This window comes from Columba livia, chromosome 1, assembly GCF_036013475.1.
Source record: "Columba livia isolate bColLiv1 breed racing homer chromosome 1, bColLiv1.pat.W.v2, whole genome shotgun sequence".
NCBI classification, from domain to species: domain Eukaryota; kingdom Metazoa; phylum Chordata; class Aves; order Columbiformes; family Columbidae; genus Columba; species Columba livia.
In genome coordinates, this window is record NC_088602.1 from 24,582,888 (window position 1) to 24,607,260 (window position 24,373).

General features: G+C 37.4%; 1 protein-coding gene across 4 annotated transcripts in view; it reads left to right on the forward strand.

Annotated features, from left to right (window-relative positions):
* The window catches only part of B3GLCT (beta 3-glucosyltransferase), a 78,322-nt gene that overhangs the window by 39,963 nt on the left and 13,986 nt on the right, over positions 1-24,373 (forward strand). For all 4 annotated transcript variants that reach the window (XM_065051312.1, XM_065051319.1, XM_065051338.1 and 1 more), the window contains exons 5-10: positions 7,837-7,913; positions 11,389-11,500; positions 16,826-16,962; positions 18,301-18,364; positions 22,955-23,086; positions 23,982-24,051. In XM_065051312.1, the coding sequence (XP_064907384.1) occupies positions 7,837-7,913; positions 11,389-11,500; positions 16,826-16,962; positions 18,301-18,364; positions 22,955-23,086; positions 23,982-24,051 (592 nt within the window). The remainder of the gene's footprint in view (positions 1-7,836; positions 7,914-11,388; positions 11,501-16,825; positions 16,963-18,300; positions 18,365-22,954; positions 23,087-23,981; positions 24,052-24,373) is intronic.

Here is a 24,373-nt window from a genome sequence, read left to right on the forward strand (position 1 = left end):
TAATCAGATGGTTCATTTTTGGATCTTGCAGTTTTAACAAGGTTTAACTGATTATGTATAAGCAAAGTGTTGGGCTACATTCTGTCCTGTCCCTCCATCTCTATGTCTACAACATTTCTTCTTACAGCTAGGTTTTCCACAATATCAACATCAATCCTATATTTTAAAATTAGAACAGTTATGTTTTATACATAATTTTAAATAATTCTATTTTCCAGTGTTACTAGATATAGTGTCTTTTTTTTTTTTGGTAAAATGTTAGTGTGCAGTCTGTTTTCTTCCTGGCAACAACTTTGTTTTCCTCTGCAAGGATTCGTTCATGTCAAATAAATCCTGCAGCCTCACGAAATGTGCCTATCACCTTAGTTCTTACAATGCTTATTCCTCAAGATGTAAGAGTTTATCTTGCCAGGCAGTGGACAGTCTTTTTGACTTGAGTTATGAAAAACATGGCTCTTTGGCATGTCTTCTCCATTAGCTTTCCATCGTTATTCCCTCTTTGTAGAACAAAGATCAGATGCCAGTCTATACCGGAGCTGTTGGGGAAGATACTGTTGTGTCATCTGTGATACTAATCTTGTCCGCCACTGCTGGGCCTAGGCCTTGCTCGTCTGTGACTGATCAGCAGGACTCGTTCCACCACAAAATGCTGAATCTGGCACACGACAAGGAACAGAGTGTGTTCCTCCCCCCCCCTTCAGACAATATTTTGTATTTGGAGAATGAACACCTAAATACTGCCATACTAATTGAATTTTCTCCTAAACTTGCATACTTGTATCTTGCATAATTTGGATTTCTTGTTTAAAAGACAGAAATAAAATTAATGGATTAATTGGGTATTTCAGACTTGCTCTCGTATTCAGATGCCTTTATAAAATTTAGATGTACCTTCATTTTATCCAGCCTTTCTTCTCTCCCCCTTGGCTTTTGTTTTTCCCGACTTCTATTTGTAACATAATCCCAAACTTTCATATTTATACTTATCTTCCAAATCTGTCCATAAAACTTCACTAATGTGGGTAGAGTTTGCAGTATAAAAAGCTTGTCTTTAATAAGTGCATGCACGTAAGTGTTCAGTGTATGAAGTTTGTATTTCCCCTTCCTTATTCATATTAACATCTGCATTTGTTTGTTTTCTGATGTATCACTTATTCTGCTTACATACATTGACTGATATCAGTATATTCTTGGTCATTTTCTGTCCTGTTGAATCCATGGTTGTCTTCATAATGCTTAGTTTCTTTTAGGATTTGAGTTTTAAAATGCAACTGCTTGTTTTGGGGCCTCAGTATTTGGGTGCTCACTTCTGAAATGCTTCTAAACTCTGATCTGTTGAAGGGTGAGATGCCTCTAAGTTCTGAAAAATCAAACATTTTGAAAGTTTTTCAGTAAGAGTGTGCAAAATTACTATCTAGTTTTGAAAGTGTTATTTCAGAGTTGTCTTGAGTCTCTTCAAAGTCATCTTGCAGGACTTTGCAGATTTGACTGACTTGTGTTTTACCTTTGTTTTCCTCCATCTCTTCTATTGTCTTTTGATTTTAATTGTTTGATCTATGACTTTCTGATATGCCCTTGCTTCTCATTCTGCAAACGTACTAGGATCCTTTTGGCAATTAGTAGGCTTTATTATCAGCAAAATCAATATGTAGCCCATTAACTTTTGAAAATGTAAAAGGTACCTGCACTGTAAGGCTAGAAGGTGAATATGATCATTTTCCCACCATAGATATTCAGTAGATTTGAAGGAATTGGTAGAAGTTGGACAATTCTGCACTAATGAGATCTAGGGGAGGAAAAAAGAAAATTAAAGGCAGAATAAATTGGTGAGAACTTTTATAATGATTAAGTTTCTTAGGTACATGTTTTAATTAGCAAGTTCAAAGTCTTAGTTTTCAAAATTCAGGCTGCTGCTCAAACTAAATATGGGACTGACATTAAATCCATGTATTTTATTAAATCATGGTTAACTGAAAGTATACTTTGAGATGTGCCATAATGATTATTGGCAAGTAGCGTGGTGCCATAGGAGGAAACATGTAGAGCAGTGCAGTTGTCGTTGAGAAGCTTGCACTGGTATTACAAAAGGGTTTAAAAGGTTTTACTTTGGACTAGTTCTGATTTGGTTTTATGAACTGGAGGTCTGTTACCTGTTGCAGCACATCCTTTGGTTTGGTTCTGTCCCAAAAGAACACAGTTTGTGCACTCTACGATGCAAGATAATGTGGTGGGTAGGAAATAATGCACAAAAATGGACTAACTTAGAATAAATATATGAGACAGTGTTAGGAAGCAGTAGGAGCTATTTTTGGTCAAGATCTAAATCTTGCAATTAGGTTTGAAGTTTATTTGGTAAGTCTTTTTTCTATGTGTTAAGATTTCTGATAATAATTTTTAAATAGATCAACACCTCTGAATGTTGTTCACATCTCATTGATTACAAGAATTACATTGATTGCTAGATTACATTGATTTCAGTTTGTGAAGTCAGGAGTTCACAACTCTCAGCAAGCACCAATCGACACCAATTGAAGACCCTAGACTTGATTTTGATCTTTGAAACAGGTAGCCTAATCTAGAGTAAAACAGATGAAATTAGAAGTATTTTATGCTTTTTGCATAATGGGGGGAAAGGGTGTGTTATTTGTTTCTTTCATTTATTGATGCACCTATAATTTGATCTTTTTATTTTTTTAGTTTAGTAGTTTCTTGAGTCTTCTCATGTCCTGGTCATCTGAATTACGATTTGCTCATGCTTTAATCAACACAATTGGAGGCAATTTTGTCGATGTCAATGCATTTTCTGCTCCTGATAATGGAAAACATAGGCACATTTGTAAATTCCTTGTATGACTGTTTTTCATTTTGCTGCAGGACATTTATTTGTACCAGTAGCTGAGGAAGATCTTGTGGTGTCACATCAACATAATGCAAACCAAATTAACACTGATTTCTACAGACCACAAGTGAATTATTTCTGGATCACAAAAACCTGACTGGACTTTTTACTGGTTTCCAAATTGTGGGATCTCTGGGCAGCATATTAGCAAAGGGCAACATGGTAATGTGCAATATGCATGCTGACATTTACTCCCACTATTGTTAAAGAACAGCCCAATAAAATTTAAAAAAAAACCCCAGTGGGTACCGGCATCTCTCCTACATGAAAAAGTTACATCAATGATAATTACAGGGTTTTGAGACAGAAATATATTGTAGTAGAAAGCTTTCTTTTTGATGATGAAATGGTTTATTGCATAAGGATTAATATCCCAGCTAACTGCCTAAAACCTCCCATCTGATACAAATACTTACTGCAGCTGTTTTCCCAGGCAATGAGTTGTTGGATCGAGCATGTGAGCACTCAGGGGTCAGTGCTTTGGTTGTGCATTCAAGTAGTTTTTCTGGCAGCTGTGTTCTGAGGATTTCACTATAATGTACAGTAGTAAAGAAGGAATACAATTACTTCCTCTTCAATAAAACCTTTTTTTTTTGCCTCTTATCTGAAGGTATAGTCAGGAACATTTCGAATCACTTCCTGAAGTTGCAGTTATTACCTCCATGTGATTGGGCAAATGCTTCCATATTTTCTTTAATGTAAGATTGTTTGACGACAGACTTAAGCACAGTATCTTGCTCTGGGTTTATGAAAGCGGGGTACTGATGTGGCCTTTCCCTGAACCCTTTGAAATTGCACATAATATATTAAGAAAACTCAGTTCGTTTTTAAAATTATAAGCAGGCATCTGAGAGTAGAACAGAAGCAGAGACTCTCCCTAACAGAAATTAGTAGATTATTAATTCAGGCTTCCTGAGGAGCAAGAGACTCCAAAAAGTCTGTTTATTGGATATTATGCTTCATTTGCAATGCAGTTTTGTTGTTGTTTTTTAAACAGCTTAAAGGAGAAATAGAGCAAAGGCTTTAAAGGTCATAACCGTCTTGGAGAAGCTCCCAAATAACAGACTTATTAAACAGAAGCAAAGTACTTTCGTTACAATTCTATTGTAAAATAGTGGTTTAAGTCATTCATGGGTTTCATTTGAAGGGGTATATTGAAATAATGTTTTGCCCTGGATTCTTGGACTTATGCTCTGATAAACATTGATACGTCTGTCTTTAAGCCATTAAAATATTTTAATATTTAAAAATATTTGAACGTGTATTGTAGTTTTCGTTGCTTTAGAGAATTGTTAGAATATGGAGGAAAGGTAGTGTACAGTGTAGTATTTGGTGGTGGCAGTTCCTAGCAAATGGTTTGACCCACTGTGTTTAGAGGTGGGAGATTTGCTCTTTCTGTCATGTATAAATCCTTCAAGGTGTCTACAGAAGTGGCACGTTTTGAAAAATAAAGCTGTAGGGAGACTTCAGTGTGTATTCCACAACCCTCCTTTGTCAAAGCCGTCAGAACAGATGACTGGCAGAGCTTGGCTTAGTTAACCTCCCAACGGGAGGGCTGAAAGGAGGATACATATGCTAGCTCTGAATGTGTTTTGGGGATTAATTACTGAAAATAAGGGAGTGGGAAAAATGTTGTAAAGTGCTTGTAGAGCATGTAGAGCAACAGCTAGGAAAGCATTTCTGATTCTGGAACTGTGCAATTCAACAACAGTGTCTATTATTATTATTAACTACTTGTATCTCTGTCCAGTTCCTATTGTACCTGAAATATGTGGTCATATACGAATACTGGTATATAACTGCAGGGTTTGTATGCTTGTAAAAACAAATATTCTTGTAAAGACAGAGGTTTTGTCCTTTTATCTTCCTGTCTGCAATCCTGTAAGCAAACATTTTTACTGCTATGCTTTACCATGAAGTGGTTACGTTTTAGTGAAATACCAGATGTTGAGCATACTGTTACTAAGATTTGCCACTTCCACAAAAAACCTCTGGACTTCTTTGGTTTTGCAATAAATTGAAAATAATAAGAAACATATTTGATAGATTGGCTTGAACTAGAACTATAAATCAGAACCTCTGATATGTTAGATGCAGGTGAATATCCTGTTCCAAATCAGTTTTGGCATTGTTTCTTTTCAATTTGGAACGTTCATAATAGCATAAATATTTTTAAAAACAGTAGATCATAACTTTTTAATAGAGTTGATGCACTCCTGAGAGACACATTCTTTAGAGTGGTAGAGGTGTTTTCTTTAGTGGATGAAGTTTGGATGTTCTATGTATTACTAGGTGCTATGCTTAACTGCCCTTAAAAAGGATTTAAAGTAAACTTGACAGTCAGCAAGCAGTGTGAACTTTTGTCTTATAGCCTTTCTTAAAGGAGAAATTATTTTTGTGTTTAAATGAGAATCTTGTGTTAATGGAATTGGCTCATATTCATGAGCAGCGTTCATTAAACAAAAATGTTTGGCATATGCATGGTTTAAGTGGAAAGGACTTAGGCCCTAGAGAGGTCAAGATGGTTTGTCTTAGGAGCTGCTGAAGCCACCACCCTGACCAAGGGGAGGCTGCTGCAGCTCCATGGCCCCAGGTGCAGCCAGGGGTGAGGCTGAGCATGTGTTCCCAACAGGCACGTATGCAGCACAAAACATATACACACAATACGTGAACATATATATGTGATCTTCGATGTAGATCAACATGGGCAAAAACCACAGCACTCGCACCAATACAAACTGTATCAGCCACGTTTTGCTGCTCTGACTGATCAGGACGAAAATCTGGTTGTGGAATATGTGTTCATAAATATACGTACCTATAATATGGATGTTCCAGTAGCTGGTCTGTGACACTCAGTCTGTGCAGTCACTGGCCCTTGTGGTCTCTGCAGTTGCCAGCACGTTGAGCTTGCTGTGCAGCTCGTGGCTCCCTGCCAGTGGCTGGTGCTCAGCCCTGCTCCTGCGCACACGTGCGCACTATGAAACCTGCCCGTATCTTTAGACACTCAGTGTATCCAGTGGCTGACCCCCAGGCCCGCTCATCTCCCTGTTGCCTCAGGCATAGACACACACATGCAAATGGGTCTTTCTGGTACTGGTGCAGATTTATACCCTACCAGTAGCTGATCCTTGCACCTCAGAGGTTCTCCTGTAGCTGGGACCTCACGGTTCCTCTGGTAACCAACTGTCAGGCTCCTGGGTCTCTCCAGTGTCTGCCCAGACTTGGGGCTGTTCTGGTACCTGGCCCCCAAGCCTCCTCTGCTCTTCGTCCAGCTTGATGCTCATGAGCAATTTACACACATTGACACCCCCCCCCACAATGTGCATCCACCCCACTCTCCCCAGTTTCTGTCAGTACAGACGTGCACCCTATGACTCGTGGACCCTCTCAGACCTCCAAATACACACAGACACACGGATCTTCCTGCCCAGGAGTTAGAAATGGAATCTAAGGAGAAGACAGGACAGACTGCAGTGGTCAGTGCAGGGCATGGCCAGACAAGCATCTTGACCAGCAATCTGTTTCAAGTAACCAGCCCTTTTTTTTTTCTCTGTATTTATCATTGGTTGGTCCTCCTCAAACCACTCAGATCGCTCTTTTCCTGGCCTTTCATCTTCCTCTAAGCATCTCATAATAAGTTTTGTGCTGTCTCAAAATTCTCTTCCCCTGGATCCCATAATGAATCCCATGCCCCTGTAGACAGTAACCCCTGTCAGGTGAGCAGGGACCCTCTCCCTTTAGCTGGGGGTGTCACAGCTGGACAGGCTGATGTGGAGGTACCAAGCTGGCAGAGCTGGGTCAGGGTGTTCCATATTCTTCAATGGCATTATTGGGGTTCCTCCTATTACTCTTTCTCTGTGCTGCTTTGTGGTGATGGAGATGAACCTTTAACCACCTAACCGCAGCAGTTTGTGGGATCATTTACCTGCTGGTAAAGTAATTTGTGTTGAAGTGCATTAACACCACCAGTGCTTTATTAGGTTAATTGTTGTAATGGGCTGAACTTGGATGATGGGGAAGTTTAGATAAACTGTTTGGAAGGGCAGGTTTTTCTGGCAAGAAGATTTTTACAATTACCTAACCCAGAGGATTTAAACATTTGTCAGGTGGTTGAGACCCTAATGATGCTGCAATAGAGAACTGTACTTGTGAAAGGAATAGGTAGTTAATCATTGGAGTAAGATACTGGCTATATACTATGGGATATATATCTCTCTTCCACGTTTTACATGTATGAACTAGTGAGTAAATGATGCAGTTTGATTTATCAGAGGACCATATTTAAAGGGTGTTTGCTTGGGAACTTGCCCAGAATGAAAACTTGTCCGCTAAACCCCTGGATCAAGTAAGAAAAGGGCAAAGAAATTTATAGAAAGATTTTGCTTTGTAGGAAGCTTCTTTGATTTTTCAGTAAGAAAAAATGTTAACTCCTCATTTTGATTTGTGCATAAACCTATGGGTTTTTGTCATAATGTTGGTGTGATGGTTCAAAGCTTAACTCAGCAAAGGGTGTTGGAACTCTCATGTAAGTGCTGTGTGATGTGATTGTCAATGGAAGCCTTTGTAGAATACCCTATGCTATTTGTAAGTCTTTCTTTACAGTATGGGATTTGATGATGCAGTAAAGCAATTAATGATATATTACTTAATTGATTACTTGGAACCTATACAAAACATTTCACGTGAAGTGTATTAGTTTTATATCTATTGGAGAATGAAGAAATCATTAGTTAGAACAAGCACTTTCACTATACTGCAGATTGCCTTGTTTTGTACCATTGTAAGTCATCTGTTCCATAGGGCTGTTTGCCAGTAGAAAACAATGAAGAGCTAAGTAGTCATTCCAGAGTAATTTTTTTTAAGATTAGTTGGCGTTTAGGAAGGAAAGTGCATATAATTCAAATTTAATGGAAATATTTTTATTTTTCTTAAAGGAATTACCTACGGTTCTGCTTACTCATCAAATGGACGGGCATAAAGGTGCATGGACAATATTACCATTAATGAGACAGTAAGTGTAATGAACACCAGTTATTTTCAGATTTTTTTGCAGCAAAGCATATAGATAATAATTACTCGGGCCTCTTTTTCAGAGGCAGAAGTTTTTGAATGAGTTGCAACCTTATCTCTTCACGTTCTTACTATTCTTTTTTTAGTTTTCCAAAGCAATTTTCTGTGAAATTTCATTAAATCAGAGAAAGCTATTTTAAATAAAAAAGCAAGAATAGTGTGATGTAACTGAGCAACTACCTTCAAAATGTTGTGGGTTCTAAAATTATTAAGGAAGTAAACGAGTCAAAAGAAGTACCATTTTAAAATGTGTATTTTTGTATTTGGTCCCAACTTCTCACAGGGTAAGTTGTGAGGTATTTCAGAACTTTTGACCTTTCAGATTACTTGGCTGAATTAAGTGGATGAATTGTTTGGGTGTTTTTTAAATAGATCATAATACCTGTTTGAGGTTTCTATCTTTTACTTCTTGTACTGTTTCTAGGAGGTGTATGCCTCTGTAGTGAAAAAAATACACATTTCAATATCTTTTTAGAAGCTCTGACGGCCAGTTTTCATCTTGCTATGGTCAGAGAAGACAGGTAATCTTAAATATCTTCTCTTCTTGGCTTACGCAGGCAGCTCCAAGGAAGACAGGCTGCATTTACATGGCAGTATGTCGCAGACTCTTAGGAAGCAGCGATTCCTCTTTCAGAAAGTCCCAAAACTCCGTAGTACTGAAGACTATCCTTTGCCTAAAATTTGCATTTGAAACTCATGCCAGAGGCTCTGCAGCCTCTTGAGGTTTAATTTATTTAATGTAATTTATTAGAGTTCCTTAAAAGGATATTTTTTGTTTTGGCTTGAGGTTTTTGCATCAGACCGGTTACAGGACAGGATGCTTTTCTTTCTTCTGCTTTCCATTGCTTTCTCCGTGAGTAGAAACATGAAAAGAGCGCTTGTATAGTATCTATCTTTGACACACATGTAAACTGAAAAGAAGCAAAAGGAAAATTAAAGTAAATTGAAAATCTGGAAGATGATTTTGCAACTATCAATCATCTTTGTTTTTCCTTCTTAGCTCCTGTCTCAATGACCTAGTGAATGACCTCTTCTGAATTGTTTATATCTTGGTGACAGGGTTTACAGATACAGCTCTTACGAGACAGCAAAACCCAGAAGCAAAAATAGAAATGCTAGTTTGTGTGATAAAGCAGAAGAAAATTCTTTAGAAATCAGGAGAGGAATCTTTAAGTAGAGGATTTCCATCTCAAAGAGAATTCTGAAATAGGAAGGTCATTGTGTCTACTATTTCCCTTACCACTTCTGTCAGAATGAAGACATGGAGTAGTTTAGAAGTATGTAGGTGTTGAGAGGCTTGTGCTTTTTAGTTTTTTCAATGGACAGAAGAGGAGGAAGGGAGGTTAAGGGAACAGCCCATTCTGCAGCAGCTGATGATGCTAAGAATTGTGATACAAGATGCATTCTTGTCTGAAAACTGCTTTCAGAAGAATGGCTTCCCTCACTCCTGTGGTTGTCAGCATTTTTCAGTAGGCCTCTAAACAGTTATGACAATTCTTAATTTTCAGTTCTTGGGCACAGTTTAACTTGGACAAAATACTTCAGTTCAGAAGATGTGATTGTAAGACATCAATGGAGGTCATACAACACAGTACCCCTACTGTGTCCAGAAGGCCCACTGCATTTCTTCTCAGAAACCACATTCATTAAGCAGAGAAGAAATCCCTTTTTTAAATTATTATCCTGAAACTGGATTTTACCTGGATATCTCCAATGGCTCCTTATAAACTGAACTTCAAATTTCTGTGCTATGAGATCTACATAAGACTCTCTTCAAGCCTCAAAACTTAGCCTTGGAAATAATTCTTTTTGTCCATCAATAGCTAGATGAACAGATCATTCTTTTTGTGAACTTGTAGGTGCTATATTCACAAGATGCGGTAATTCTTTTAGTGTGGGTCATTCTAGTGTTTTTCTCCTTGCCCTTCACCCACCTGTTTTCATGTAAATCCACATATTTCTCCTGAAGTTCTAGCTCGGCACTAAAGTGTGAGAGAAAAGCCTTCAGTCTTCACAGGGTGTTGAATACAATAAATAAAAAACATAAGGGTATCTGATACCCTTTATTTGTTTGGCAAGTTTTAGAAGAAACAGCTGAGACGTGTCTTTCCCAGCTGTTTGTATCCCATTCACTTGCCTGAATGGCAAAGAGTTGCCCAGATTTCAGCATTGTGTAGGCAACATATATGCTTTTATGAAGGAAAAGAATGGATCGTCTGGCAAGTATAGTTTAGCAGAGAGGGTATCGTAAGTAGAAGGCAGTGAATAATCAAATACCATTGCAAGACATGGAGGAAAGGAAGCTTTATAGGAAGACAGCTTGTCCCAGATGGAAAAAAAGACTGAACTAGTTTAGCAGCTGTCAGCCATCTGATACTTCTAGTCTGTAATCTGAAGACCTGCAGATACAGATATCACATTTTCCAGCATAAGTATTTCTCAGATATTGGGTTTGTGTTTTTGCAGGGGTTTTTTTGTTTGTTTTTTAGTTTGGAGGTTTTTTGGTAAATATTGTTCCCTAAAACATAAATAATCCTATTACCCTTTTTCACTTATTTTTGCTGACTTAACATTTCTGCTTTTCATTTTCATTGCTGATTTTATCAATAGACAATGCAATGTGATGTTTATAGGTGCTAATTTCCTTCTCCCTCTCCTCAGATGATTTCTTTAATTAAATCAACATAAAAGCTATTCAAAGGAAACTGGACAAGTAAAGATTAGTTTTTGGTTTTTTTTTCCATTAGGCTGTCATGAATTCATAAGGGTTTGTTTTGTTAAGTAGTGGAAGAATTAATCTGGGAGGAATAGAGAAATAAGGAATAAGAATTTTCTGAAGGAGTCAGGAAACCTGCATTGAGATGAGCATTAGCTTTGAGGAAGGTATGAGAGTCCTTTCAGCCTCTATGGTTTCACTGTACTGAAAAAGCTAATTAAGGTTTTAGGTTGCAGACAATGATTATGATTAGTGTCAAACAGCTGTGAGAAAATCTGTGTCATTCAGAATTTTCATGAGTGTTACAAATGTATCAGGTGCCAAACAATGGGGCTCCTTGGAAGAAAGTTAAGGTACAGAAGGGAAGGTACCTTAAACTACTGTCTGCAAACTTCTGAATTCATATGTGGTTATACCTGTAGTACCTATACATTTCCTGAGTGGACATTCTTTATTTATCTCCATTCTGTTCTTTCTGGAATAACTTATGAGTACTATATTAATAGACAACAGCAGATGCAATATCTTTATGCATTCACTGTAGTCCTTTGATGTATAGTTCTAAGTTAGTAGCAAAAGCTTCTGTTTCTGTGTAAATGAGTAACTGGTTGCAAAGTACTTATATTTGGGGGATATGGTTTGAATAACTCATTCTGTTCATAGGCCAGTTTATTAATAAAATGTTAATTTCTTTTGTTAGCTTTTCTGTTACCTATGGTAGGAACTCCTCATGGATTTTCTTCTGTGAAGAAGATACAAGAATACAAGTAGTAAAGCTCCTAGAAACACTTGGAAGATTTGACGCATCTAAGGTAAAATAAAAATTTAGATGTTTAACTTTCTTTTGAATGTGCTTTAATAGGTTTTTAGGTGAAATATGGAATAATTTAAAGCCCAAAATTATAAATACAGAACTTTAAAATTCCACTGTTTCTGTGGTCCAGAATTTAATTTTGTAAACCTGGCTGGATGGCTCATAGATCCAAACGCTGGAAAAGATGTATCCAAACAGCTTAAAACAGGGATAGATTTCTGTTGCTGAGGCTGAAAGTGAGCAAGATATTTAACATGAAGCAGTATGAGTGCCTGTCGGGCTGTTGAGGAACTGTTAAAATTCAGCGGAGAAAAAATTCCTTGTGTGGATGGCCTAAAGTGATGTAGCATCAATAAAAAGATGAATATAGTCTGGTGTGTGGTCCAGTCTCCCTGTTTTCCTGTCTGTAATCAGTTCTGATTTTCATCAGACAAAATGACTGATGTTCGTTTGACTGTCTCTGAACTAATACGGTACAGTATTTTATTTGCATTCTGTTTCTGAACTGTCTTGGTGATAAGACAGTTTTCTTTACGTGCTGGAAAAGAAACAACACCGCAAAGCAAAGCAAAAGGAAAATGCAGTCACCAAGGAACAAAGGAAATTTAGCAATGCAACTGACCTGGAAACTTTATGTTTAGAATTCTCAGTGTTCAGAAAAAAATTCAGGTCCTTTGCCTGGAATAAAAGAAGCCAAAATCTGCTGTTCAAATACATTTTGCCTCTTTATTGTTACATTGATGAGGTATTGAACTCTTCTTCAGTTTTCACTTCAGTATATTTACTTCTTTTGCAGGCACATGGCCCTGTTGTTTCATGCCATTCTTTTCTAAAATGGTGATGATAATAATAATTCAGAGATCTTATATTTTTAAACACTCTGTCTTCAAAATGGCTCAATGAATATATTTAGCCCTTTGGAATATCCATTTATTTCTGTTTCAGAAACACCTTCTCCTAATTGATCTTCTCAGAATAGAAACAAGAATTTTTGTTCTAGAGGCTGCCCTTATGCCAGTTTTAATCTCTCCTTTGCATTACATATAAATTGTATTACAATAACAAATATAATTTCCAACCTGCATTAAAAGGAAAATTAGTTAGTTTAGCAGTCTGTAACTGATTCCTTATATACAGTAGTAGTCCATCAGTCACAAAATTTAAGATGAGTTAGACCAGAACGAGCTCATTCATTATTCATTTTAACGTATCAGCAGTCTGCATAACAAAAAACTGGTATACATAAATCACAATAAAAGGTCTACATAGAGCATATTAATAGTTGATGAATCTGCACCTTTTCAATCTGGATATGTACAGATTAGTAACAGAACTGTTGAGTCTGATATGAGTGTAATATTGAGTGAAAACAGATGTGTGAAAGCATCATAAGAGACTGTGGAGAAATGTTAAGAGAACGACCTGCTCTGGTAACCAAAGACATTACTGACTGCAGGAAAACTGAAAAACAGTGAGGAATTTATATAAAGAGGATTTATATAAAGACCTCAAGGCAAGCACTCAGGTGGTGAATTAATTCTGAACATCAGGATACACTTTTGTACTGTGAGGGTGACCAAGCACTGGCACAGGTTGTCCAAAGAGGTTTTGGACTCTCCATCCTTGGAGGTAACTCACAAACTGTGTGAGCATGGTCCTGGGCAGCCTGCTTTATAGGTGGTCCTGCTTGAGCAGGGGAAGTTAGACCAGATGATCCCCAGAGGTCCCTTCCAACCTCAACCCCTCTGTGCTTTAACAGCAGATTGATTCAACCTGTGCTTTCATAATGGAAGATAGCAGCAAGGTTAAACCAAATTGTGTGGGCCACTCCTCTTCCTGTCATCCCAAATGGATGATTAACTACAGTCCCCAAGATATACAGAACGAGTAAACCAAGCTGATAGGCAGCAATGACTTGGTAGCTGTTGATACCTAAACAATATAAAAGATGTGTCTAAAGAACAGCTTGTCTTTGAGAATCACAAGAAATCATAAGATGTTGTAATAAGACAGTGAGGATGTGACAGATTAATCTCCTGTACTCTATATCAGACACAGGTCTTGAACAGATGCATTCAGCATACTCGTTGTGGTCTTTGTGAGTGGATACAAGGGTGAGTGGGTAGAATCAATTTGATTAGCAAGTTGGGTAAGGTCACCTCTGCCCTCCCTAAGTCTGGTATTGAATTTTGTTGTATTACATTCCTTTAGCTATTAGTTTGAAGTGTTCTAAATACTGTGGTCTACTAGAGGTAGGTGATTTTTGCCATTTTTGAAGCACAGTATTTTAACTGATCCTGTGGATGGTAGTTATCCATAATGCAATAAGTCACATTCTTTTTTTTTAAATCCACATCTTTGCCTACATGAAATTTGATTACCATCATTCCTTAAGTTTCTTTACAAGATTCTTTGCATGTAACTAATTTAATCTTGTAAAGCCAGCCTGCACAGTTTGTCTTGTCTTACATATCAGTGTAGTGAATAAACAATGTTATGACCAGTTAAGCTTGGAGAGTATTGGCTGTAACCTGGAATGCCTTCACTGTGATTTGTGGCTTCATATTTCCAGAAATAATATTATCTGAAAGCCTGAGGAGGGTATATGTATAGGTTTAACTTTCTATGTTTTATAGAGAAAGGAAGTTAAGGGTGGATTTTTTTTTTTAATCCATAGATTATTTTGCTGTAAAAATTAACCTGCAAATTTAGGATGCGTAAAGATTGTTTTTTGCTCTGTAACATAAAAACACTGAGGTCCAGAAGAAAATTGTCTGCAGATGGTACTGTCATATTGAAATGTTACTATTTATTAACTATTTATGTAACAAAATAGTGCGCTTGGGTTTCTGAACATTTTGATGCCTTGGAAGACCTAAAAGAGTTAAAAAATGTTGTGCACAAATGAGTCTAAAGAATTATTTTATATTCTTTCAAGGCAATCACCTTTCTGCATAAATATTATTATGCTTGCCCACTTTATTTGCTTTTTAATCCTTCCAGTGAACACTGCTGAATCCTTACAGTAAAGGAAGGTGAAAACAGGGTCTGTTGTGGTTGAAAGTGTAAGCGAGAGCTTCCATAGTGTAGTGCTTATCATGTTTGCCTAACAGGCAAAAGATACCAGATAGAAATGCAGTTTTATTGAACCACTGGAACAGGCTCCCCAGGGAGGTGTCACGGCCCCAAGCCCAACGGTGTTCAAGAAGAGACTGGACAACACCCTCAGACACATGGTGTGAACTGTGGGGTTGTCATGTGCAGGCACAGGAGTTGGACTTGATGATCCTTGTGGGTCCCTTCCAACTCAGGACATTCTATGGTTCTGTGAAAGTATATATCAAAGGCTGAGTAATTAGGTATCAGGTAGCAGCTCCTATGAAGGAGGTTAAAATGGTAGGAAAAAATCTCCACCGTTACCTTCTCCATATACTGGGTAGTGTCAGCTTGACTTCAGCTGTTTCTTCAGCAGATCCCTGAACAGCCACCTCTCCGCATCAGGAGGCACACGGGGATTGTGGGAGCAAATGAGTTTTCAGCATTTGTGCTACCTGAAGAAATCACTAGTCAAATACGAGATATATTCAGTTTAGTTTTATGGAGAGTAGCTGATCAAAGCGGAGAAATGTGCACAGTTAGTGGAGAATGCACTCAGCGCCTCACACACGTGTACATGAACACTTGCGTCAGTCCCTCAGGCAGTCAGGGTTCCTGGCAGGGGTGGCATCCCGTATCTTTGACTCGTGGTTGCTGATACGGGTCCTGGCCATCCCTGCAGAGATGGGGTTCTTGGATCAGGCAGCACTTCATAGCTGTGACTCACTGTGTGTGGCAAGACAAGCATCCCCAGTAGCTCTGGGGTTGCCGGGCTGAATGTCCTCTGGGGCAGCCACACTTGTGCACTCCTGCTGGGCTCAGCCCCCCGGTGTGGGCTGGAGGTGTCTCCTGGTACATACAGACCTCTCTGCTGCTGTGTGCTGGATGCACACTGGTCCAACCTCACTCATTCCTCCTCATCGACTGTGGGGAGCTGAATGCTTTAGCTCAGTCTATATAGCAATATCTGCTTGGAGTTAGAAAGATGGCGACTGAGAATCAAGATAGTTTGGACCTTTTGCTTGAATATTTTCTATTTTGTCTTGAATTTTGTGTAACTTAATTATTTACCTTGTGTGAGCTGTGCTAATGCCTTGAAGGAATTTTTCATTGTTGCTGATTGCTGCCTCTTTAAAAGAGGGGAAAATAAAATATGGCAGGGAGTATGGAGAAAGAGAATCTTTTTGTGAAAAAACAGTTGCCCTAACATTGAATCTGTTTTAGTGATGAATTTGTAAATTGTCAGGAAAAAGAAAAGCCTGAGTTACTGTCATGATGCAAAGAACTTCTCACTTTAAAGATTTAATATAACCATTAAGGTGATTCAAAGTTCCGATTAATGATTTGTACTGTAGGCCTGAAAAATCAGTTTATATATTTTTTAAAAACTATATGTATGTACATTCTTTTTTCCCTTCATTCACAGTCCTTATTCTGCAAAAAAATGAGGGTAGACTTGTTTTATGTCTATTCTAAACAGAAAGATTAAAACAACTGACAGTAAGTTAAAGAAGTATTTAAGTCAGTAAATTATTTTCATATATAGCAGAGTCAGCAGTAAGTTCTTAAACACTGTTATTAAAACCTATAATGATAATGCTGCAACTTAATTTTTTGCTTTACAAATGCATACTTGGGACTTTCTTCATTTATTTGTTTTGGAGATCAAGGTATTTAAAATGTATTTCCATTTTATGTTCCTTAGTGTAAAGGAGGCTAGACAGATGGAAATTCTAAGTGGATGTGTATGTAGTTCCTCAGTGCAATGCTTTTGAGTGTCTTGTCTGGTCAGTCGCCAGCTTGGGCAGTCAAACACTGGAGCAGGTTGCCCAGAGAGGTTGTGAAGCATATTCAGAACATGACAGAGTCCTGGGCAACCTGCTCTGGGCTTGGGCTAGACAAACTCATTTTCACGGGGGGCCACATCAGACAATCTCAAGAGGCCCCTTCCAACCTGAACCCTTCTATGATTTTGGGATTGAGTGCTCTTTGAACAGGTGGAACCCGGGGTGTATGCTGCAGTTTGAAAATACGGTGTGTATTTGAAAACAGAGAACTGCCTTTAGTTTTGTTTCTTACCAAGTTCAGTTTTTGTCCGGATCATTGTGAACAATACGCTTCCCTTGTTTTTGTTTTCAGGTTTGCTTTATTCAGCCTGAATGCAGTCATCATCTTCACTAAAAGGATGCTGTAGATGAACAAAACTGTTTCCTATATTCCTTTACAGGAGTGGTTTTTAGGAAAAGCATTATATGATGAAGAATCTACAATAATTCACCATTATGCCTTTGCTGAAAATCCTACAGTCTTTAAATTTCCAGATTTTGCTGCTGGTTGGGCACTTAGCATTCCACTTGTTAACAAGTAAGAACTGAATTTTTAATCACTTCTTGTTTATTGGTAGTAATTGAGAATGCTTAATTTATACAGTTTTTCTAGATGCTAATCAATATTATTTTAATGAGTTATGATTTCATATGGATTAATACTTTCCATTAAATATTAAGGTGTTCCTGCAGCACAGCTGAAGGTCTTATTGCAGATCATGTAGATAAGATACGCAAAGTTGAATTTTAATTTTGAGCTGTGTTTGAATTGAAGCCGCTGGTTGCAGCCTAACTGTGGCAGACAGCTTGGGATGAACTCAGCTGTTCTCTGCTGGGTTTGACTTAGAGCCCACACTGAGCTCTCACTGCTGCCACCTGTGGTACCAGCATCCATCCCAATACCTGGATGTCTGCTTTAGTTTGAGGATCTGAGGTGCGTAGCAAGACATGCAACCAGGCACAGTGATGTACGGCAAGCTCTGGCTGTGCCTGCAGAGCCTTGTGCTACCACTATAAACATAGCCAGGAAATACTTCTTTGATAAAATTACCTTTCTTCTTTAATCTACACATTCCAAGCATAGTTATTACGAATAAACACTTAAGAATTCATTAGTAGACAAGGGTACAGAAATAGATTTGCTGTGCATGTGATTTGTTTTGCTTCACTCTTCCTATCTAAAAGTTAACGTCACGTCAGCTAGTTAATCGTTGACCCGTACTAGTTGTTCAACTAGTTCAATGCAATCTCTTGTCATGTTAAAAATGTGATCTCCCTCAGCAGTTCTATTCCTGTATCTTAGAGTGACATTGCCCTTCAGAAGTGTTTCTCACACTATAGAGACAACCTAGATGTTTATTTCAGATTAGATGCTCAGTTTTTAAACGATATCTGAAAAGTTCATAGATTTCAGAAGTTGGATGTATCTTGCTGTAGCAAGGATTGATGTTGTCATAAATTGAAGGTGCCTAAATACTCTGCTTTGGAATGCACAACAAGCGAATATTGTCTGAAGTTTGAGATGCTGATCAATATTGAGCTTCAAACACACTGTTGCTTTTATTCTGTTGAAAATGTTACACCGGACTCTTCATGTACCCCGGATGCTAATTTCGTCCTGGTCAGGAAGAATCTATCAAAATATGTGTGCTGAAAACTAATATTAACATTTTCACACTATGCTCAGATATTTAAAAAAAATAAAAAGATATGAAAAAGAACTATAAGTTGGTTCTTGGGGCAATAAATACAATACTGTGATTTTTTTTTCCTTGCAAGATGGTCAATAATAGCAGCCACACTGCTGCATACACTAGTGATTGATTTTTTTTTAATATGATTTTTTTAGTAAATTTCTTCATCTTTAATTGAATAGGCTTGCAAAGAAGTTGAAAAGTGAACCGCTCAAGTCAGACTTTACAATAGATTTAAAGCATGAGGTAAGCAGTGTTGTGATGAAAGAAGAAATAGTCTCAAATCTATATGTTTGAATGGTGATAAATGATAATGAAAATATTTTTTCTTAGACGTTGCTAAAGAGTTTGACTGCAATGGCCTGTTTAATTTCTTTCCCTTCATTTAGAATATTGTAATACCTTGAAACTTTATTTCAATCGTAGAAGAATACATGAATAAAATTGCATTCATATATGAAGACATAGGTGATTGTTTACAGTACGGTATCTGCTAAAGCTTGCTTTATAAAGAGAGAGACGTCAGAGTCATGAAGCATAAGCTGATGTGAACAGTGTCTCAGATACGAGCCGTCCTTCACTCACTTTCTAAATCAGACTCTGGGAGCTAAATGTGATGTAGTTTGGATTAAATACTCTGAGGAACCGAACTGTTGTGTGAACAATCAACTCTGCAACTTGCAGCATGGAAGTCTGCAATTTTTCATTTTTTGCCTTTGTTTTGCAGCAGTTTTAACAGGTACCCACTAGGTCTTTCAGAGGATAAATGAGTTGACCGAAAGGAACATGGGAAGAAAGGAGAGGAGGGATCTGAAAGAATATCAGTGCTGCTTTTTCTGAAGCTTTTTTGTTCTCTCTGTCTTCAAAATGCACAGCCAGGGTTTTGTACTGTCACCAAAGTGAACTTCTGAACCAGGGTGGAAGGGGAGGATGAATCTGGAATAGCTTGCTGATTTTGGCTTGACAGTTTGAATGATGTTGAATTCATTTATTTTATTTTTTTAAAATCCTGAAAGTCAGCTATTTAAAAACAAACAAACAAAACACAAACAAATGAAAAAAAAACAGAACAAAACAAAAAATCCCAACCTCTTAAAAATGTTACTGCTGTTCCAGATCTTTATTCTGTGATGGTTATAAACCTTCTCATTTCCAACATAAATCTACAGGGTATTTATAGAGTATAAATTGGTAGCACATTTAAATGAATTTGGTTTTGTGCCAACAACACTATTCTTTCACACAGTTTCCCCTCCTTGACTGATATATTTCTTAAAAGCAATTGGACCCCTCTCAGCTTTTGTTTTGCTATGTGAAACGAGCCAACAAGCTGTTTCTTTCCTCTTGTTAATTTTTCTAAATGCAAGACCTTGGGCTTCATGCTGTTAATCTTCTCTTTGTAAGTTACCTCAAAGTCATTCATGTATTTCCAATATTCCAGTCTACCTCAGCACTGACAAAGCTTCTAAACGTAGTGCCATTAAAAAAACATCATTAGCAGACATTTATTTTCTGTGCCACAGATTGCTTAATGAAAAACAATTGATCACTCAACTGCAAAATTACTCCCATCTACTTCTTATTCTGTTAGTAGTTCTTTGTGTATGTTTCATTTCAAATTTATTGCCACTGATAACCTATTTCAGCCCTGTAGTTATTCTTTCTGCACAGTCTCATGTCTCCCTAGAGACAGTTCTTTTCTCCCTCATTTATTTTATAAATCACCATCTTCTGCTTCTCAAATCATTTTACCTCGATGTCCTTGTTTGAATCAAGATTGGCAACAAATCGAAGCATATAATCTGTGATCTTTAACGATTGTGTAATGTTTAAATTTATGAAGGATGATAAACGTTTGAAGAAATGTTCAATTTGACAGAGTCCTAATGACATGTGCATCTAGTTTTTTGTATTTTAGTATGCTCTGTATCAGGTTTTTTTCACCCCACTACTCTCCAGGTCCCTATTTCTTATATCCTTACCATTTCTATCACTTTCCATCCGGAAGGCCTATCTTGCAAATACGGTCAGACTTTTTGTAACTGCACAATATATAGCATGTTCCCTGATGCTTATTGAAAACTGGAAGTGAATAGTGGGTTTTTTTGTATATCTGACATGAGATTTGAACTTAAACTAAGACTATTTTTTGTCTTTTTATTGTAAATACATTTCTGTTGTTTTAGAAACAATCTGTCATCATGTTCTGTAACTCAAAAAGGCACTCTAACCTCACCTCTGAAATGGGATAGCTTCACACCATTCTAAGGCTTTCTAATGAAGCTTCATTACTCAGTGGGAGATATTAGCATAGTTTCATAAATAATTCATATTAAGTTACAGTTGTTAAGTATTTTTTATGCTGCAGGAGCATTGGCTCCTTATTGGTTCATATGATAGGCGTTAATTCCGAATAGCTGACTTCTGAACTAATACAATCTTAAGATGTACTGGAAGCTCTTTAGAAATCGCATCCCTTGCTGTTATGTCATCTTGCAGCTACAAGACAGGGTGAAGAACAACTTACGTCCCATAATGTGAATGTGATGACAAGGCACAAAGATAACCTTGTGGATGTATGTATGTTTATTGGCTGTTCCTTACCACCAGCATGTCTGTGTTAATTCAGTGCTGGTTTGTAACACTTGAGTGGACTGGAGTGGTTCTGCTGGGATGGAGCTACTCATGCATTTTCTTCCCTGTAGTGTGACCTTTCCCTTGAGTACCTTCTTGAACTCATCTGTGATACTAAGATCTGTGTTTTGAGAAGCATTGCAAAAGCAGCAAATAAACAGAGCCCTTAACAATGGTGAGGCTAAGAAAAATTAGAACTTGCAAACTACAAAACTCATTGTATGGAAAGAACCTGCAGCTGAGTTACAGTGGTTTAACAAGCCACTACCAGCTGAGCAGTAGTAGGTGACTATGTGCCCAGAGCTCCCCGTCATATGCATCTGCTCAATTACAAGGAAAAATACAGTAATTTAAACTCTTTTCAGTGCAATCAAACTAAGTGTTTTTATTTTGCAGTTGAAGTGGTCTAAGAGCGCATGTGTTGTTATGACAGTGCAGTTACAATCAGCAATTTGCTAAAATGTCATCAGTTGATTGTGTTCTGGTATGTGACTGTACCGTATCAAAAATCTTTCAGATCTGGAAACTTAAGTTTCAGAAATATGATTGTGTTCTCAATCCTGCCCCCAGTCATACCATGGCCTGTAACAAACTGGGACTTATATTTTATTCCTTCTGAGTTCCAGAAATGGCTGTGTGCAGGTAGTCGGGATTTCCTGAGGATGTTGAGACCTAAATGAGATGGGCAGGAATTTAATAATCTATAACGTAGAAGTCTGTAACTGATTTGGTGATTTGGGCTTGTCCAGACCATAGTTACTGCTCTTGGTTTGTGCCCAGTTCTTCCTGAATGCTGGGGAGGAGGAAATATTTTGTCCTCTTAGTAACAGCTTAATGATTGCATTATTTTCTAAAAGAGGAGCTGAATTCTGGCGGGGTGGGGTTTAAAGCTAACACTTCCTAAGTAGGCATGAAACAGTGAAAAGGAGACTCCGTTTCTTTGCCTTTGGGTGCTGGGTCTGGTCCCATATTGCAGTGAAGCACTTAACTTGTTTTCCATGCAAGACTCAGTGGGAATTTGTGTAAATAACAAGGTACACAGGACCTAGAAGCTAGGCCTGGTTTTCCTCCCTTGGAGCAGTCCCGTTCCCCCTGAGCAGTGCAGCCCGTCTCCCCTTCCCTACCCTGTCTCACTGGTTCCATGAATCTTACTTTTTGCACAGCAACTCAGTTTCATGAGGTAGCACAGAGAGCCCATGTGTCAGAATATCTGTGGTTTGTTGGCGTGGGCATGCTTTTGAAAACCAGAAGCTGTAACTTCTGAGTTGGGCAGAAGACCTAGAACCCAGATCTCCTACATCTTGAGCATAAGCTCAAACAGCTCGTGTCCAGAGATGCTTTCACATGTTCGGCTGGTCCTCAGGGAACACAAAGCATTCAGAATCGGGAGCGTATGGCAGTGCAGCTGGGAAGCTCTGGATCCACATTCTTACTGAGATATTATTTTGTGCCTTTTAGATTTTTAAGAACTTTGTTTTGTCCTTACAAGTTTCTGAACAGTTTTATAGGAAATGAAGTGAATCTTTTAACTGGTCTGGGATAGGCACCTAGTGTAGAACTGTCCTGCCTGAACACTTTAGCCTGGCAAAGTTATAAGCAGTGTAGAAGTATTGCAGTAGGAATGTTGGACAAGTGTAAGTGTTCTTGATGTGTCATGAAGTACAGATTGAAATATTATTTTTGTTATTAATTGAATGTAAATACAAAAAGGTTTTTTTCTCTTCTTCAGACATCACTGATTTGCTTCTTCCTTTTTCTCTATAAATTTTGACTGGCTTCTTGTTGTTGCATTTACAATGAACAAGCGTCTACTGTAAGATAGCACAGCATATCTGTTCTGTTATCCTTCATTGTATTTTACAGACTCTCAGGGTTTCATTACTGATTTTGAGCATTTTGAATTGTTGTAAGAGAATGGGGTCTATTTTGAAAAGATTAAAATTGCCACATAGGATGAAACAGGTTATTCCAAATTATCAAAATAATTTATAAAGAGCAATACAATAAGGATTAGGTGGAAATATTTACTCTACTACTTCTTATGAAAGCTAAAGATGGGTTGTTTTGACATGATTAAATATATGAAACTAATTGTATAGGTATACAGCTTCGATTTTCCTGCTAAGTTTGTCCTGTAATATGATTTCTTTGTATGCCCTGAGAGTCTTTATCCAGTTTCATTACTGATTTCTATTTTGATAGATTGCCCTGTATATTTGGCAGAAAGGGGAAGGACCACATCTAACTCCAGTGCCTGAGTTCTGCACAGATGATGTGAACTCAGATAAGGTTGATCATTGTGCAACGACATTCAGTAACTTTCTGCCACTTTGTGTAAGTACCATATTTTAAATGCCACTTGCTTAATAAATGTAAAACTCTTACTAAAATACATAATACGTAACTTCAAAAATCCCAAACCTTAAGAAAAAAAAATTTATAAGTTAAAAAAAAAGGTTGTTCTGGCATTTATCTGGTTTTGGATATACTTGCAGCCTTCTGTGGCACAGGATATTTCCTGGCAAACAAATATTTCATATGCTGTAATGAGTCTTTTTACTACGGTGTTTGAGCAGCTTGTGATCTATAAAGTATTTCTCCTTACATTTCTCTGAGATACTGTAGTATAGAGAATCTTTTTTCACAGATGGGAATTTAAAATTGATGAGGCTAAAAATAAAATTTAATACAGTATTTCATGCATTAAATTACAACCCATGTCTTCTACATCTAGGAGAATACATTTATGATATTATGGGTTAACTGTTGCTAGAGGCCAGGAGAGCAAAATTCTAGGTGCTGAAAAGGAAAACAAATAAAAATGTTAAATGATTTTATTAAAATTGAGAAAATTCAAAGATTTATACTGTGCAGCATTCAGGTTTCTTTATCCAAGTATTATACAGTTCAACATGTTCTCTTAGTGATTAATTTCAAAGAAATTTTAAGAAACAGTATTTTTCAGATGAATCATTCTTAGTTCAAGTTCTACTACTCCTTCTCGTTGCCTAATGGTATGTGTTATTTTAGGAATTTTAAACCTCTAGTGACCCTTTTTTCCAAGTGACAAAAACGTACTTTCTACTGTATTACTCATACATTATTCTACTTGATATACTCCACAAGAAAAGGCATTTTCTGTTTTGTTGTATACATGGACATACGTGTACTGTAACATGTTACAGGCAAACCCTGGAATTTCATAATTTTTTTTGTTCTGTTCATATAGGGAGAGCCAGTGAAAAAGGAAGATGTCTTTGTTGCTGTAAAAACATGTCAGAAATTTCATGCAGACCGAAGTAAGTTGTTGGTTAATCAAGGTAGTATTATATTCTATGCAATATAGTTTATGAAATTAATATTTAAAAACTGAGCTGATATATGCTGTCTCTGTAGCTGTTTGGAACTAAGTGTTTGCAAAATCCGCTGGGAAACATGAAAGCTGTGAAGTGTTTAAGATGAAAAGTTGTGGTTGCTTGATGTTTCATCATTAGTGGCTGGTTGGCAAAAATCTTTAAATTGAATACCTAAACTTAAATTATGCATGAAGTTAGCTTATGTTATTGCAAATTGGAGTTGTTGCAATATTAAGTGATGTAGAAGCTATTAATATCCTTCAGT